At 38.4% G+C, this 17,970-nt stretch overlaps 1 protein-coding gene and 2 non-coding genes across 3 annotated transcripts; all 3 read right to left on the bottom strand.

The window, feature by feature from the left end:
- Window positions 1-1,255: 1,255 nt before the first annotated feature.
- On the bottom strand, window positions 1,256-14,837 carry rps11 (ribosomal protein S11). Its single transcript, XM_039774876.1, has 5 exons — window positions 14,733-14,837; window positions 13,706-13,837; window positions 9,383-9,458; window positions 3,497-3,626; window positions 1,256-1,427 (listed from the first exon to the last, which is right to left on the bottom strand). The coding sequence occupies exons 1-5, from the start codon at window positions 14,745-14,747 to the stop codon at window positions 1,304-1,306; spliced, it is 477 nt and encodes a 158-aa protein (XP_039630810.1). The 5' UTR covers window positions 14,748-14,837; the 3' UTR covers window positions 1,256-1,303.
- On the bottom strand, window positions 9,084-9,175 carry LOC120543441. Its single transcript, XR_005636340.1, has one exon. It is a non-coding gene; the product is annotated as a small nucleolar RNA SNORD35 (small nucleolar RNA).
- LOC120543442 lies at window positions 13,903-13,989 on the bottom strand. The gene has a single exon (XR_005636341.1). It is a non-coding gene; the product is annotated as a small nucleolar RNA SNORD35 (small nucleolar RNA).
- Window positions 14,838-17,970: the final 3,133 nt, after the last annotated feature.

The raw sequence follows: 17,970 nt of genomic DNA, 5'->3' as shown, positions 1-17,970 counted from the left end.
ACTTAAGGTGGGAAAATACTACTCGATTCATGCTACACCCAGATAAGTTTCAGAAATAAATTTAATTTTTACAATTCTTCAGTACAGTGCACCAGCAGGGATGATGCCAACATGTAATAAACGCTCTAAATCAGCAAAGAAAAGCTCCAATCTATTCCAAGTTAAAGCCCAGGGCCAGTTAATGGCACTCAGTTCCCGAGTATGTTTAATTATGACAAGCATGTGCAGGGTCCTGGATTGCCTCAGATTATCTTGAGTAATGCTGATTAGGAAGATTTGTAAAAATGGTTTTTCACAGCAAATATGCAGTGTTCACCGGTGACCTTTTCCATTGATTATTTTCCTGGCTTAGGAAACATTCCAGGAACATTTGAAAAATCTGTACTTTAATAAACCACCAAGAAAAGTAACACTGCAACAATGTTACTTTCCATGCCTTACCCACACTATGAATGCCACTTCTCTTGTGAAACTTTTCAAACCATCCTCTACTGGCTTTAAATTCCTCACTTTCGCCACTCTTCCTGGCTTTCTCGCATAACATCGCTTATGCTATCCTCTGCAAGTTGCTTCTCGTTCAGCCACATTAGCAACAATTTCCACCTCTTCCAGCACTTGAGGCCTCTGCCTGGTTAACACTGCAACTCCTTTTGCAACATGAGCTGCTTTAATGGCCTCTTTCTGCTTTAGAATAGTCAAAATCTTAGATTTTGACGACTTGTACTCGGCGGCAAGATCAGGAACACAAACACCACACACTTTTCAGTAATTTTTTACTTCGATTTCAATTTTCTTCAAACCTTTCTTCTCTTACTGTAGAGCACAAAGAGTTTACAGCGAAAGCACGCATGTCTGACTGAATGCACAGGGAGAGGCTGAACAAGTGCTTAAATACAGTAATCAACACTACGAACCAGAAGGGAAACAAAACCGAGCACAAACAGTTCACAGTGAAAGCACGCACGCACATCTGACCGAGAACAATGCAACACGTGTGGAAATCACTGGCGCGCACAAACCGAAAGGGAAACTGGCTTGTTTGTATACCGAGTGGGTAACCGTGAACAGATGCAAAACTTTATGGTCGTAACCCAATTTGAACGTGTTCAGAGATGTTCGTGAACCGAGGTTCCACAGTACACATTTTATTCTAGCTAGAGCAAAAAGCAAATTTGAAGATACACATTTCAAAGCCCAAGTATTTATTTTTACAAAAAACAAAATATATAATTCTAATAAAGCATGAAACATCAAGTCATTAATCTTGAAAATTTTATTTTCTCATCTCACACTCCCCACATTTTCAGAACTTCTGAAACTGCTTCTTAGCTCCTGCAGCTTTGGTGACCTTGAGCACATTAAAACGTACAGTCTTGCTGAGCGGTCGACACTCTCCAACAGTCACTATATCTCCAACCTGAACATCCCTTTAAGAGAAAGATAAATAATTTACTTTGGCATCAGTTTAAGACTTAAGTTTACTTTTTTTTTTTATATAAAACACTATCAGCCAAGTCATTGTCAATACAATGGAAGGTTATTATAAGCATTACTTACAGTGCTGGTTTAAGATTTGTCAGTACAATGGAAGGAGAAAGGAAAACACATGAAGATGTACCCTATTCATACTTAAATATGCAGCACAACTGACAAGTCAGGTGATCGAAATTCCAACCCCACCCTGTGTATTGCGAGCATGCTAAATTATATTATACACTGACTGATGTGGCCAAACCACACTTTAAACAGTGTACAACTCTACAGAACACTGCAAGATGATTAAGAACTAAGACGCTTTAAGCCATCAACTTCAACAAAAATATCAAGCATAAGCAGGCATTTAAAAACCCTTTCTGACCCAAACCTAAAGGATTCACTTGAGTAAAACATGGTATTGACTGTACTGTAGTTTCTCCAAACATCTGAGGAATTTTAGAATTGCATGTATAATCTATATTAATATTTGTTCTTTTTTCAGGGGTGCCAATATCTGGAGCAGACTGTAAATTAGTTAAGAGAAATGAACACTTTAAGCCTTGTTTCAGATAAGTACATTACAGAAAAAAATTAAACAATGACAGCTTGTAATTATAAGAAATTTCATTTTTTTTTAATGCCATATTATGGCTACATATTTTTGTACATAAAGTACACCTTTTAAGGAAATCTTACTTTAATATTTTATGGTCACTGAACGAGAACCCTACAAAATTTTATTTTGTTAAAATAAATGAACAGTTACCAGTGGTCTTTAGCTTAATTATTAAAATACACTTTAATATAGGACATTAGGCTTCTATGCATCTGGGTATACAGGAGACTTAAAAGTATAAAGAGAAAAATAAAAATCAGAATTGGCCTAAGTAATATGAAATCTGAAAGAAAAAAAAAAAAACCCTGATCAAAGGATCCCTGTTATACACGCATAGAATTGTATTCTTCATAAATTTTCCATCATTACTAATCTCTGCTCTGTTTTCTGTGGTGCATCCACCAACAGCTAATTCATGCACTGTGCAAGCATCTCTAATGGTCAATTGACAGACAAATGACTTAAGAATGTTTATGATGGGTAGAATGCTCCATGGGAGCTGGATGGTCTTGTGGCTTCAGAACCCTTTGCAGACTGTTTTGCTCCAGCTTAGCTGCATTTTTTTTTTTTTCCACCTGTTCTCCCGGCCATCTGACCTTATCAGACTCTTCTACTAATTAGAAGTTATGTAAGCTTATACTGATTTTTATTGCTTTATTCACAATTCTATCCTATTTTAACCATTTTTTGGGAACTATTTGACATCTTGTAAAACATTTAACTACATTCTGCATATGAAAATTTGCTATAGAAATGCCAAATTCCTGATGCTGTAAAACATTCTCTTTTCTCCTGAAACAAACACCAGAGCCCAAAGTACACTGGTTAATCCCCTGGTATGAAGGCAAACCAGCGAGGGTATTTCTGGTATAATATTGACCATTCTGGTAAGGTAACCCAGGCTCAACATTCAAAAGGTGGGGGTATGGTGAGATGATCCAGGTCAGAGGTTCCCAAGGTAGTCTACTTTTTAGAAGATGAAACTTTGCTTGGTGAGGGATGAAATGTCTAGAGATGGGCACTATCCATAAAAGACTATGGAACACACAGACTATTTGGCCAAATGTGTGCCAGAACTATCAAAATATTCAAGACTGTTTTAAAGAGCAATTTAAATTGTTTCTTTAATAAAACCCAGATTATACACAATGTTTGCAAAGGGGAAATAGCACAATATGAATGTTCAAATATACACAAACTGGATTTTTTAATCAAAAAAAAAAAAAAAACATTCAAATGTCTTAGAAAAATGCAATATGAACTAAGCCCAAAACACTCTACATAGGTGTTTTGAGACTTAAATTTAAAAACCGGTTGATTCATATTGGAGCAAGAACTCATCCTACTTAAAAAGGTAAAGCGTGTATTTTAGCATCACTATGCTAGCACAAACCCCTAACATACCTGAAAGCTGGAGAAAGATGTACAGACATGTTCTTGTGGCGCTTCTCAAACCTGTTGTATTTACGAATATAATGCAGATAGTCTCTTCGAATCACAATGGTCCTTTGCATCTTCATCTTGGTCACGACACCTTACAGAGTTAAAGTAGACACAACGAAATGTATTAAAAGAAACCCTAACAAGATAATGCAAGGAAACATTTGTCATGATGTAACACCTTGAAGTATTACATCCATCCATCATCCAACCCGCTATATCCCAACAACAGGGTTACGGGGGTCTGCTGGAGCCAATCCCAGCCATCACAGGGCGCAAGGCATGAAACAAACCCCGGGCAGGGCACACATTCCCCATCTCGTAAACTGCTCTTAGTCTTACTGTTTTAGAATAAAAGCATACATTTGATTTCAGTCTGTAACAGCCGGTGCAATTTATGATCCTTGTAAAGGTTAGCTTTTTTTTTTTAAATTCACTTTTCATTCTCAGTCGCGTTCAGAATCAATCCATACAACCCCATCTGACACGGCTGTTTTCACTAAAGGTGCGCTATAGATCTGCAGTGTACCACGATGCATACTAACGCCAAACACACACCCCCCCATGGGTTCTGACACACAAACGCTAGCGAAGCTGCCTTCTTCGTATCTCACCGTCACTTGCTTTTCTTTTTATTCAGTTTTATTGAGTGTTCCTGACAGTCCCCGCATGTTGCTGTATGCTGTTTCTTTTGTACTCCAGGACATGCAGAGGAAAGAATGGTAAAGACCAGTAACTTCGGCGCTATATGCAATCAGACACTCCCCATCTGCCCGTGTCGTTCAAACACAGGAACATATATTGGTTTAAAAGTATAACAAAAGTGCACTTTTATTCAAGTGCACTTTTTCCATCGCCTTTTCCTGTAAGAAGCAATGTACACACTTCTCTCTATGCTGTGGTTTCTATTACACACCTGAAAGAAAGAGACAATACATGTGAAAATATCTAGCATACAGCAACATGCGGGGACTGGCAGGAACACTCAATAAAACTGAATAAAAAGAAAAGCAAGTGACGGTGAGATACGAAGGCGGCAGCTTCGCTTAGCGTTTGTGTGTCAGAACCCGGGGGTGTGTGTGTGTGTGTATTTGGCGTTAGTATGCATCGTGGTACACTGCAGAGCTATAGCACGCCTTTAGTGAAAACAGCCGTGTCAGATGGGGTTGTATGGATTGATTCTGAACGCGACAGAGAATGAAAAGTGAATTAAAAAAAAAAAAAGCTAACCTTTACAAGGATCATAAATTGCACCAGCTGTTAGACTGAAATCAAATGTATGCTTTTATTCTAAAACAGTAAGACTAAGAGCAGTTTACTTCGCAAAACGGAGGTGCGCAGGATCGAACTCATGACCTCTTGATTCCCAAGCAGGGGCCGAGTCTATTGAACCACGGAGGAAGGTACAATGAACTGGTGTCAATGTCACATGTTAAGGCGGCTTTTTGTTTCTGCAGTTATATTTTTGAATAAAAGCGCAATTGTGTTATTCTTGTGAAAATGTTTCTTTGCTATTTGGACTTCAGGCTTCTTACATTATATAGTTTATGCCTACATTTTGTCATCTACTACTAGAATATAAAAAAAACGTTTCTGTTTTAACAATGTGTTGACACAGATTACTGTAGAAACTGAACAGACATGAAATGCGTGTGTTCCAAATAACGATCTATTATTTCCACTCTAAAACTCCACTTCACTCCCAGATAATCAAGGCATGAGCTGAGAGAAGTTTGTGCACGTTCTAAATTGGTGGGGGTGGGGGGGGGATGGAATAGCTGGCTGCTCCAAGCTTCCCTTTATCAGCACATTTAGAAGACAAAGGACGCTGGCGGAGAGGTGTGAAGGGATTTAAGAAGCAGTTTATGGTGGGACGGAATTATGAGTTTTTTCGTAGGCTCTGGTAATTCTAGTGTTAATAGTCATTTTCCTGTATAAATCGGTGGTTACGATAAAATGTCAGCTAAATATATCATATAGGAGAGACACAGTGATATTTGACAAGTGAAATGAAGTTTATTGGATTTACAGAAAGTGTGCAATAATTGTTCAAACAAAATCAGGCAGGTGCATAAATTTGGGCACCGTTGTCATTTTATTGATTCCAAAACTTTTAGAACTAATTATTGGAACTCAGATTGGCTTGGTAAGCTCAGTGACCCCTGACCAACATACACAGGTGAATCCTATAATGAGAAAGAGTATTTAAGGGGGTCAATTGTAAGTTTCCCATCTCCTTTAATTTTCTCTGAAGAGTAGCAACATGGGGGTCACAAAACAACTCTCAAATGACCTGAAGACAAAGATTGTTCACCATCATAGTTTAGGGGAAGGATACAGAAAGCTGTTCCAGAGATTTAAGCGGTCTGTTTCCACAGTTAGGAACATAATGAGGAAATGGAAGACCACAGGCTCAGTTCAAGTTAAGGCTCGAAGTGGCAGACCAAGAAAGATTTCGGATAAACAGAAGCGACAAATGGTGAGAACAGTCAGAGTCAACCCACAGACCAGCACCAAAAACCTACATCATCATCTTGCAGCAGATGGAGTCACTGTGCATCGTTCAACCATTCGGCACACTTTACACAAGGAGATGCTGTATGCGAGAGTAATGCAGAGGAAGCCTTTTCTCCGCCCACAGCACAAACAGAGCCGCTTGAGGTATGCTCAAGCACATTTGGACAAGCCAGCTTCATTTTGGAATAAGGTGCTGTGGACTGATGAAACTAAAATTGAGTTATTTGGGCATAACAAGGGGCGTTATGCATGGAGGAAAAAAGAACACAGCATTCCAAGAAAAACACCTGCTACCGACAGTAAAATATCGTGGTGGTTCCATCATGCTGTGGGGCTGTGTGGCCAGTGCAGGGACTGGGAATCTTGTCAAAGTTGAGGGATGCATGGATTCCACTCAGTATCTGCAGATTCTGGAGACCAATGTCCAGGAATCAGTGACAAAGCTGAAGCTGTGCCGGGGCTGGATCTTTCAACAAGACAACGACCCAAAACACTGTTCAAAATCCACCAAGGCATTCATGCAGAGGAACAAGTACAACGTTCTGGAATGGCCATCTCAGTCCCCAGACCTGAATATGGTCTGTGGTGTGAGTTAAAGAGAGCTGTCCATGCTCGGAAGCCATCAAACCTGAATGAACTAGATGTTTTGTAAAGAGGAATGGTCCAAAATACCTTCAACCACAATCCAGACTCTCACTGGAACCTACAGGAAGCGTTTAGAGGCTGTAATTTCTGCAAAAGGCGGATCTACTAAATATTGATTTCATTTTTTTTTTGTGGTGCCCAAATTTATGCACCTGCCTGATTTTGTTTGAACAATTACTGCACACTTTCTGTAAATCCAATAAACTTCATTTCACTTCTCAAATATCACTGTGTGTCTCCTATAGGATATATTTAGCTGACATTTTATCGTAACCACCAACGATTTATACAGGAAAATAATGACTCTTAACAAGGTTGCCCAAACTTTTGCATCCCACTATATTTCAAATGCTCTGTTCACATTTAAGTCTCTCATTAGATTCCATTTTGATTTCAAAATATTGCAATGAAAAATGAGTTAAACCTCCTTAGCATTACGTTTACCAAAGGAAAAATCAGCAAAAACTTTTAACATGTAACTACCACCAACATAAAGTTGATTATATCTAATGTCCACTGCTATAGTGATGCAAATTTAGCACATGTCCTTTCAGCACTGTGCTTTGAGACAGACACCACCACACAGCTTGAGACTGCAATCAGGACAATAGAATCATGCTTCTTAGTACTTTGCGTTGCTTGCACAGGGGTAGAATTTTTAGTGCTGGATCTACACAATCAACAAACCCCTGGTGTTACTGCAAGCTATGACAATGCAAGCCTTAGTGATCCCCATATTTTTGATGACACATTTGCTGTATCTAGGGATTTGCGCTGGCAATCAGAAGGTTGCCAGTTCAATTCCCGTAAACACCAAAACTGACTACTTCATTGGGCACTTGAGCAAGGCCCTTAACCTGCAACTGCCCCATCCCAAGTAGGACATTAATCTGTATCCAGCACTGCATGTAGGTCCTCCGACCTGCAGGGAAAAACCTGGGGGTTGGTGACAGAATTGGCACTCCAGCCATCATAAAAAAAACCCCTCACATTGGTTCCATTCTGAACTAGTGTAATGCTGAGGTATCAACCATTGCATGGCTACATTCAGGTCCTAATCTGGGATCCTGAGTTGGTTCATCATGTGGTGGGTGCAGCAATGCACTGTATCAGAAGCCTGCTCCTAACCTCTCTCTCAGTAGCTGAATTGTGAACAGTGTTGACGAGGGTAACATCTTGCTTGTTTCAGCACTTGATTATTGCACCTCTTTCTCACCGAGCTTTGGTCGCAACATGGTGAACCTTCACATGACTGAATTCACCGGGCATACCAAGGCAATACAGACACAAAGTGCTGTGTCATTTATCAGGTTTAAATTTCCATGTGAGCATCTGATGACCAAGTCACATTGACATCACTATAGCTTGATTCGAACAATGGTTCTTAAAAGGCTTCTACTGCTTTTCAGTTGGAGGGTCTGCCCCATTCATGAATGCTGATGAGCTACCATAAAGAGACAAAGCATGGATTTTTTTTTGTATCATGTTTTTTTAAACCTGAAAAGAGCAGAAAACTATCCCCAAGAGTTATTCAGGAATAACACTATAAAGTGTATAATTACACATCTGACTCTGGTTTAACCATAACCACACATCTGGGTTATCACCAAGTTAGTTAAAGAAATGCTAAACCTGATTTTTTTTTTTAATTCTGCCACTTACGATATTGTTTTTAGTGGTGGTCAAAAATTTAAAATATTTTTCATGGAGAAGAGAAAAACTTTGATAAGATGGGCATCTGTGGAGAACAGCAAACAATGTAAAAGCATACATAAAATGTTTTAAAACTATGCTCATAAAAGGATACTGATAAGCAATTCGGGAGGGATACAAATGGTGCATACAGAGGAAACATGTTCACATGGGAACAAAGCTTCCAAATTCAAGACTGGAGTCTTGGCCAGTGAATGGGAAGAGGCAGATCTTAAATTTAAAAGAGCCATTCCATATGAATAGCTTTGCAGTGGTCCAGCATTAGTATCCACAGACGCCCATTCTACCAGAAAGTTTCTCTGTTCTCCACGAAAACACGTGACCCAAAAAAAAAAAATAATTCCCAGTCATCACTAAAAACCAAATGTGTCAAGTTACATACATTTTATTTCTCATATTATATATCTCTATCATCTACAGCAGCCTTACACAGCTAATGTAATATAATAGCTAGTATAATATATACATTAAATAGATTAAGTCTGGGTAAGTCCCAGTCGTAACTTCTGACTTCTAACAATCTGAGGCACAACACCAACCACTATGGAGTTAATGCAAAAACTGCTATTATATATAGATATATATATATATATATATATATTATATATAGATATAGATATAGATATATATAAATAAAATAAAAGTAGTGGAAAAATCTTTTAGTGTACTTCTGCATCAAGCCGCATCAGCAGTGCCTAAAGGCAGATTTCGTCAAGGCCTCTTACACCTGAAGCTTGGAAGACCATCGTGAGAAAAACATCATATGCAGCTTAAGATGACAACCTCCAGTGTCAGTTACCTTTTGAGTTACACTTTTAACTGACAAATTCAAAGCATCACCTGTCTAAACCTTTATATCATTCAATTTAACCCATACTCCTACATACAACACACACTTTTTCATACCACAGTAATGCTAAATTCTCATTCTCACCTTAACCTCACTTTAATAAGTCAATGCAGCAAGACACTCACCAGACAAGATTCGGCCACGAATTGATACATTTCCAGTAAATGGACATTTCTTGTCGATGTAAGTTCCTTCAATTGCCTAAGAGGGCAAATACCACAGAAGAGAAAAACAAATTATGGGTAAAAATCACTCATAAGTCCTTTGGAGTAGAACAAATGTATGAATCACAACTTACTAAGAGGCAAGGAAAGAAAGTTGACTAGTTAGCATAAGCGTAACTTATTTAAAGTAATTCTTACAATACTGTCTTACTGTTACTCTTCAGTACACACAATCTTTATCAGTAGGATTTTGTTCCTGTATGACTCAAATTAGCACATGCTGCCTCCATAATGAACTTTTAATTTTGAAAAAATCATCCATAAAATTTCCCAACCTACTTAATTCACATGAGATGGAAACATTTCCGGCAGGGTGAATCCCTGAACAGGGTACCAAATTTTCACAAGAAACTCACCATATTCTCACCGATTTTCCTCTTCTGCCAAAAAACTCTGAATGAGCTGGGAAAAAGCAAAAACTGGACTTAAAGGAATACAAATCCCAAAAATATCTTGTTTTCTCCATGTATTTTAAAGTGATGAACGATATTATGCTGTTTTTGTGGAGAACGGAAGTAACAATTTACAATAAAAGAAAACCCAGTGCTGAGCAGCAAAGAATAGCAAACATCAAAAACAAAATAAATAAAAATCCCCTTAACTGCATCAAATAATCCACACGTTGAGGCATCCATTGCATGCTTACTACATGCATTTTTTGTTAAAATACATAAATTACTCCGGAAAATGAAAACAGCCCACAAGCAGAAAGTCCCTTCAGACATTTTCCAGAGTTACTGATCTACTAGTGCTTTCAGCTAATGTCACATTATGTCACTTTGTCGTAGGGCATATCAGGTTTGCCAATGCAGTTACTCATCTTGTCACTGCAACAAGTTAAATTTCATGACTGCAAAACTGACGCCCATCATCATATTTAGTAGCCAAGTACAGACCTTTCAGCACAGTTGCGCTTTCCCATTCCTACAAAGGACCAATAGCAGACTACCTGACAGAGCATGCACTGTATGAAGGGTTAGCAACTGTCATGTAGCAACCTCAGTCTTTTTTCCTGTTTTGATACATAACATGAGACAGACATGTATGTCTATTTGTGAGGTTCAAAAATACAAGTGTTCCTCACTCCTTGTCGTAGCTTTCCATCTGCTGTACTCCCAGATGTGCATTAGTCGTCTTGTCTCCTTTGGACATAGCCCAAGCCACCAAACTCAAAACAAACCTGATGTTATCACAGCAAGTCAGACTAGTTGGTCTTAGTCATTAGGCAATTAGCTTAATAGGAAGTCAGTGGTGTGCTCCCAACAGCATGTAAATGAAGGCAATTACTGAAAAATCAGTAAAAATGTCATCTAAGATGACATAAGTTAGACCAAAAAATACATGCATTTTGCACATTTTCAGTATACAAATAACTGACTTGACATGTGGATTATACAACACAGGTAATGAGTATTTTACTTAATGGATGTTTGATACAGTTTGTGGTTTCCCAGTGCTGCTCCACTGGATTTTGCTCTATCGGTAATTGTTACTTCCATTCTCCACGAATACATGAGATTAAAAACCTCTCGTCCATTACTTCGAGCTACTTGGGAAAACTTAAAATCATTTTTGGGCAAAATATTCCTTTAATACCTGTCATTTAATAACCTTTTTGCACCCAAACGTACCTAGTGGTGTCCCATGTAAAAAGACAAAACTAAAAGCTACTATAGCTAGATGGAATCTTACGACTTCCTTACACAGTCATTTAATGGCAGTATTAATTTTCTGTTCATGGCTTGTATTCATCAGGTTCAGGACTAGGCTTAGCAAACTATTATGACCTAGTCTCATCTGGACCAATGTAACCTGCCCTTTCAATTTTATGATGTATAAAATCATTTAATTTTTGAAACATTTTCCCCACTGGTACTTATATATTGTCTTCCTTTACAAAGAAACACATTTTAATCTCAATTACATAAAAACTATTCAATTACATAAAATACGAAAATACTGATGTGCACTGCACAGTAGTTCTCAACCAGAGCAAGGGTCTTGCCACACTCTTCCCATGTTTTGAGGAAACTCACAAATACTCGCCTAAAGGATTATTAGGAACACCATACTAATACGGTGTTTGACCACCTTTCGCCTTCTGAACTGCCTTAATTCTACGTGGCATTGACTCAACAAGGTGCTGAAAGCATTCTTTAGAAATGTTGGCCCATATTGATAGGATAGCATCTTGCAGTTGGAGATTTGTGGGATCCACATCCAGGGCACGAAGCTCCCGTTCCACCACATCCCAAAGATGCTCTACTGGGTTGAGATCTTGTGACTGTGGGGGCCATTTTAGTACAGTGAACTTATTGTCCTGTTCAAGAAACAAATTTGAAATGATTCGAGCTTTGTGACATGGTGCATTATCCTGCTGGAAGTAGCCATCAGAGAATGGGTACATGGTGGTCATGAAGGGATGGACATGGTCAGAAACAATGCTCAGGTAGCCTGTGGCATTTAAAATGATGCCCAATTGGCACTAAGGGGCCTAAAGTGTGCCAAGAAAACATCCCCCACACCATTACACCACCACCAGCCTGCACAGAGGTAACAAGGCATGATGGATCCATGTTCTCATTCTGTTTACGACAAATTCTGACTCTACCATTTGAAGGGACTCATCAGACCAGGCAACATTTTTCCAGTCTTCAACTGTCCAATTTTGGTGAGTACGTGCAAATTGTAGCCTCTTTTTCCTATTTGTAGTGGAGATGAGTGGTACCCGGTGGGGTCTTCTGCCGTTGTAGCCCATCCGACTCAAGGTTGTGCGTGTTGTGGCTTCAAATGCTTTGCTGCATACCTCGGTTGTAATGAGTGGTTATTTCAGTCAAAGTTGCTCTTCTTTCAGCTTGAATCAGTCGGCCCATTCTCCTCGGACCTCTAGCATCAACAAGGCATTTTCACCCACAGGACTGCCGAATACTGGATGTTTTTCCCTTTTCACACCATTCTTTGTAAACCCTAGAAATGGTTGTGCATGAAAATCCCAGTAACTGAGCAGATTGTGAAATACTCAGACCGGCCCGTCTGGCACCAACAATCATGCCACGCTCAAAATTGCTTAAATCACCTTTCTTTCCCATTCTGACATTCAGTTTGGAGTTCAGGAGATTGTCTTGACCAGGACCACACCCCTAAATGCATTGAAGCAACTGCCATGTGATTGGTTGATTAGATAATTGCATTAATGAGAAGTTGAACAGATGTTCCTAATCCTTTAGGTGAGTATTTCTTCATTTGTAGCTTGTAGAGTATAGAACTCCTGCCACACTTTGAGGCTCATTTAAGTAAACCATTTACACAAATATTAAAAATCTGTCTTTAAAGGAGGTATAACTAAAACTGCACCAGTCTTTAGGTTCAAATGATTCCTACATTGTGCATTTGAATCTATTCTTAACCTTCACAAAACATTGATATTGTAAATGGTGCGTTCTTAATTTCTACTACAATCTATTATACTTATTCAGTTTGATCTCTCTGCTCATTTAAAATCAGCATTTAAATTCAGAATGGCTGACCAGTTACACCCTCTCAACGGAAGTGATGGATTTTCTTTCTGATACCAACATCCTTTAAGGGCCTTTTATGGCATAGAAGATGGACAATGATTTTATTCTTATCAGAAATACACAACACTATATTTTACATACTATTTAAAAAGTAGCTAGAGACAGCAAATTATCAGATGCCCAAAAAGCAAAAAAAAAAAAAAAAGCCTCATTAACTTTTGACCAGATTGTTTTCAGCTTGTACCACTGCAAGCAGAAGTTAGACTTTAAACGAAAACTGACTTTAATGCTTGAACAAGCAAGTTATCTTCACAGTTTGGAAATGCAGCCTTGTACCAGTATACACTTAGCAAATGCTAATTTTTTTCAAACAAGGTAAAACAGACATTATATAAAAATCCAGATACTCGTGTGACAAGAAACTTTTAACCTTAACTGCATTATAACAATTTTACTTTAATAGGGCCAAATGCATTTCAGGAATTTACAAAAAGAAAAAAAATACATTCATCTGAAATGGGTTACAAGAACCTTAGCGAATAGAAGGTGTAATTTTGCTTGACTTCTCACTACATTCATAATGGCTAACACGGTATAACACCACAGTACTAAAAAACTCAAAGAAAATTATTTTTACCCAACATTTATCAAAATAAGTAAAATTGCCTAAAAGTGCGTAAAAAGTCTGTCAACCATTATAACCAACCTCTTTAGGAGTCTTGAACCCAAGACCAACGCTTCGGTAATATCTGGGAAGCTTCTCCTTTACACCCTCTGCCACCAGAGTTTTTTTCTTATTTTGAAAGATTGTGGGCTGCTTCTGATAAGCCCTCTCAGTCTACAAAACAGAAGAGTCTTAAGTATTTACAGTAAGAAACAGCATTAAAGAAATACACTTAAAAGACAGCTGCATCAGCATTTCCATAAAGGACTTGTCGTCAAGACCGCTTTCACGGCTTGGAAGACCATCGTGAGAAGACATCATTTGCAGCAGACACAAATATTTAAAAATCCAACCACAATTTCCACTTAATTAAAACTACACATCAGAACATAATTCAGTACACAACGGACACTTGGATCTAAATGAACATAAAGTCAAATATTTATTGTCAAGATAATACATCGACACTTGACATTAGAAGGCCTTTCTCATGTACATGTAAAAGACTAAACTTGACGCATTAAAAGTAACATTCTCCGGACGATGCACGTGGCCACATCCATTTTTTTCCCAGCACCTCCCGGAGTCTTTCGTATCCATTCACTTAAGATTCTCATTTGTTTACTCTTCAGGACAATAAATAAAACAGCAAATTGTAATAGTAATACATGTGTCCCAATACAGTGTGCCTTATCGCTTTGTAAGTTCCCGAAAATGAATCTTTTTAACATTACACAGGGCCACGTATTTACGTTAACTGCAAAACGACATAACCAAAGAGATATTAAAGCTCAGTATAAAATAACAAGCGTAAACTACTTACACGTTACTTGAGACATACAGACAATAAAACAAGGCACATGTTAAACTTAACTACACGACATTAACCCGAAGAGGCACAAAAGGCTCCAACGGGCCTCGGATAAAATTGATAAATTATCTACGTGAGAACAAAAAATATTGAATCATCGAAAAAAACAGCAACTCGTCGGCGTCTCCATGAACAAAAAGTTTAAGTCTTACTGTGTAAAAATTTTTGAAATTACAAGATCCGTATCGCTCACCATACCTGAATGTCCGCCATCTTCAGTCGTCGAGAAGAAAAAGACAGTTAAGCGCACCCTCATCAAGCAAGTAATGGTGTTCCGGATATGACGTTAGTAGGTTGGCCAAAGGCAATATCATCCAAGTAGATATTGCGGCAGACCGGAGTAAAATGGGCGTGAATATCATTTTCGACTTCAGCAATACCCTTCTCAAGTTACTTTTGGAAGGTTTCGGCAGGTCTCGGCAAAGCCCGGAAAGTAACGTCGGGTAAAGGACCCGTTCAGAAATTAAAATAAGCGAATAAAAATGAGAAGGGATAAACAGTACATCAAACCAAACGGGTCTGTGGGAACCATTTAACATGTCGGCAAAACTAAAATCATCGAGATCTGTGTTAATTGAAAATAGTTTTTTAGTTTACATTCATGAAATGAAGTATACAATATCATTATAATGTTTACACCACGTTAGAGTTTAGTAAAACGTTAATAATAAAAGTGATTATGTTTTTAAAATGTTCTACGCATGTGTGCAATATTGTTTTAAACCAATTTAGAATAAACATTTAAGCCAATCTAGTATTTTTAAATATGCATGTGAAGAAAACGGCAATACATATTCTTACTGATTTCTTCACTGTGTCCGTATATTTTTTTTCACCGTGGCCCTACTACGCTTCTGCATATTCTACACTGAATTATGCTATATATTAATTGCATTATATAGAACTGCTCTAGTTTTTGTCACTTATTATAATAAACGATGGGCCATCAAAAGAAAAAAAAATACTAATAAGAACACAATTTATTTATATAGCACCCTACCCAGAATTCAGAAAGAACAACAGGACCAATATAACATTGGCTACAAATAATATCTTTACTAAATAAAGATAATTACAGGATATACAAAACATTCATATAGAATAAAAGACAATAATCCAGACTAAAATACCACATATAATACTACAAACAAATCATGAACAAATAGCATAAATTGGGATAAAAATGCAAACCCTGAGTACCTGGACAGATAGAGGGGGTAAATTGAGAGAAGGGGCAGAATGTCAGGTCTGTTTAATAATGTCTTCCTAAACAAATGAGTTAAAAACAAATGAATGGAGTCAGCTGATGTCATTAATTTCAGGAGGTCATTCCACAGTCAGGGCGCTATATAGAACTGAAGGCTCTGCTGTCACCCACAGAGTGTGGGGCACAGGATGAGAGGACCTTAGTGGGAAGGTCAAGAAAAGAATCTGATATCATAAGACACAGGGAGCAGTGAAGGTGCAGCAGGATGGCTGTGATGTGCTCGCTGTTGGTGGTTTGTGTCAGGACTATTGCAGTTGAGTTTTGAATCAGCTGGAGCTGTGATATAACATTAGAAGTGGCACATGCCAGTAGTGACTTACAATAATCAATGCAGGATGTGATAAAAGCAGGGACATGTTACTCAGCATTAGAAAAGAAGAGGAATGAGCATACATAAGGAATGTGACACAGGTGGAAGTAAGAATGTTTCTTAATGTGGCTTACATGGGTGAAATAAGAAAAGGAGGAATCCAAGTGACACTGAGATTCTTTGCAGTAAAAGAAGGTCTGATGAGATCATCACCCAGAATGGTTAAAGAGGAGCTTGTTTTCTTAATTTACACTTTAGTGCCACTTTGCAGGAGTTCAGTTATGTTGCAATTAAATTTTAAATAGTTTTTCTCTGTTCAAGTTTTAATTTTAATTTAATTTCACTGAGGCAAGTTGTGAGCAGAGAAAGCTGTGATGAAGTGTCACTTTTAACACTGAAATAGATCTAAGCATCATCTGCATAATAATGATAAACCAGTCCAAAGCTACGAATAATTTGCTCAAGGGGAAGCACAGAGATACAGAAGAGCAGAGGATGTCATGTCATTAACAAAGGGAAGTCAGATGGAGGCAGTCCTGTGAGAAATAAGGCATGAGGGTTACCCTGGACATGACATAAGCTGCATGGCCACAACGCCATATGTAATAACTTACTTTAACACTAACCGGGACAGTAGCTTCTCAAGAGGAAGGTAACAATGCTTAGCACAATAAGGAAAAATAAGCCAGAGCTCCCATCTCAACTCCTGGCCACACAGTAGGCCAGTGAAGACCTTAAAGTTTGTCTTAACAAATGACACATCCTTGGTGCACAATGTGACCTGCACAGGGATAGGAGATTCCATGGCCAGAAATGATAATGGATTATAATGCTACAAAAAGAGGAGTGGAGAATTTAGACAAAACATTACGCTGGATACTGGCCACAGGCAATTTTTTCAACGTACTGAACATCTCAGAAAAAAATGCTTTGTCATCTCGACAACCTTGAACTGAGACTGGAACAGGGAGAAGGAGAGGAGCAGGTAAACCATTGGTGACACCTCACATGCTACTGGGACGACAAGTGCCAAAGACCCCAGCATGTCCAGCCATTGTGTAGATTGAACAGTCCAAGCCACAGGGGAACCAATGACGGCACCCGTAGTGTGTATGCATAATGAGTGTGTTTGTGTGTCTCACTGTGTCATTTTAGCCTGCTGAATGGTACAGTTATTACAGTATTGTGTAGACAATGAAAATATTCAGTTCTGCTTGATAAACAAATAGAATGTGATCTGAGGGTGAAGAGTAAACAGGTTATTTACATTGCTTGTTAAACTAAAGTGACCATCTGATTTAAAAAAAAAGTCCCTCAATAATACATACATAGCAAAAATGTAATCATAAGTTGAGATTCAACACAATTATTTTTCATGCATCTCAAAGAGAAATTAAAATACGATGTTTGTAAACTACTGCATTTGTGAGGGACTGAAGTGCGGGGCTATCTAAAACTATCATTGAGTGTATTTCAGTAATTTATGTAGTGACTTATAAAACCACAATATTACATTAAAATATACTTCTCAAAAAATTAAAGGAGCCCTTTTTAATCCGAGTACAGCATCAAGTCAGTGAAACTTGTGGACTATTGATCTGGTCAGTTAAGTAGCAGAGAGGCTTGTTCATCACTTTCAGCTGCTTTGGTGCACTAGAGGGGCAACAGTGAGATGACCCCCAAAATGAAAAGCATCAACTTGCAGAGCCACAGCACCATACGACACCGCAGTTGTAGACCCGCAGTTACAGATCCGGAAGTGGCGTCTTTGTCATTTTAGGACTGACTTCGTAAACTTACTTTTGGAAGGTTTCGGCAGTGTCATTACCCGTTCTGCGTGCTTACCCGATTTGCGCGCG

Source organism: Polypterus senegalus, chromosome 13 (genome assembly GCF_016835505.1).
Source record: "Polypterus senegalus isolate Bchr_013 chromosome 13, ASM1683550v1, whole genome shotgun sequence".
NCBI classification, from domain to species: Eukaryota; Metazoa; Chordata; class Cladistia; order Polypteriformes; family Polypteridae; genus Polypterus; species Polypterus senegalus.
Note: the sequence above shows the minus strand (reverse complement) of the source record. Positions and strands in the feature narration are given on the sequence as shown.

Bases quoted from the DNA above. Each gene is read 5' to 3' on its own strand.
- rps11 (XM_039774876.1), bottom strand. The intron at 9,459-13,705 runs GTTGGTTATAAT...TTGCCCTCTTAG, and splicing joins GGTTCAAGACTCCTAAAGAG to GCAATTGAAGGAACTTACAT. The intron at 1,428-3,496 runs GTATGTTAGGGG...TTTCTCTTAAAG, and splicing joins CATCTTTCTCCAGCTTTCAG to GGATGTTCAGGTTGGAGATA.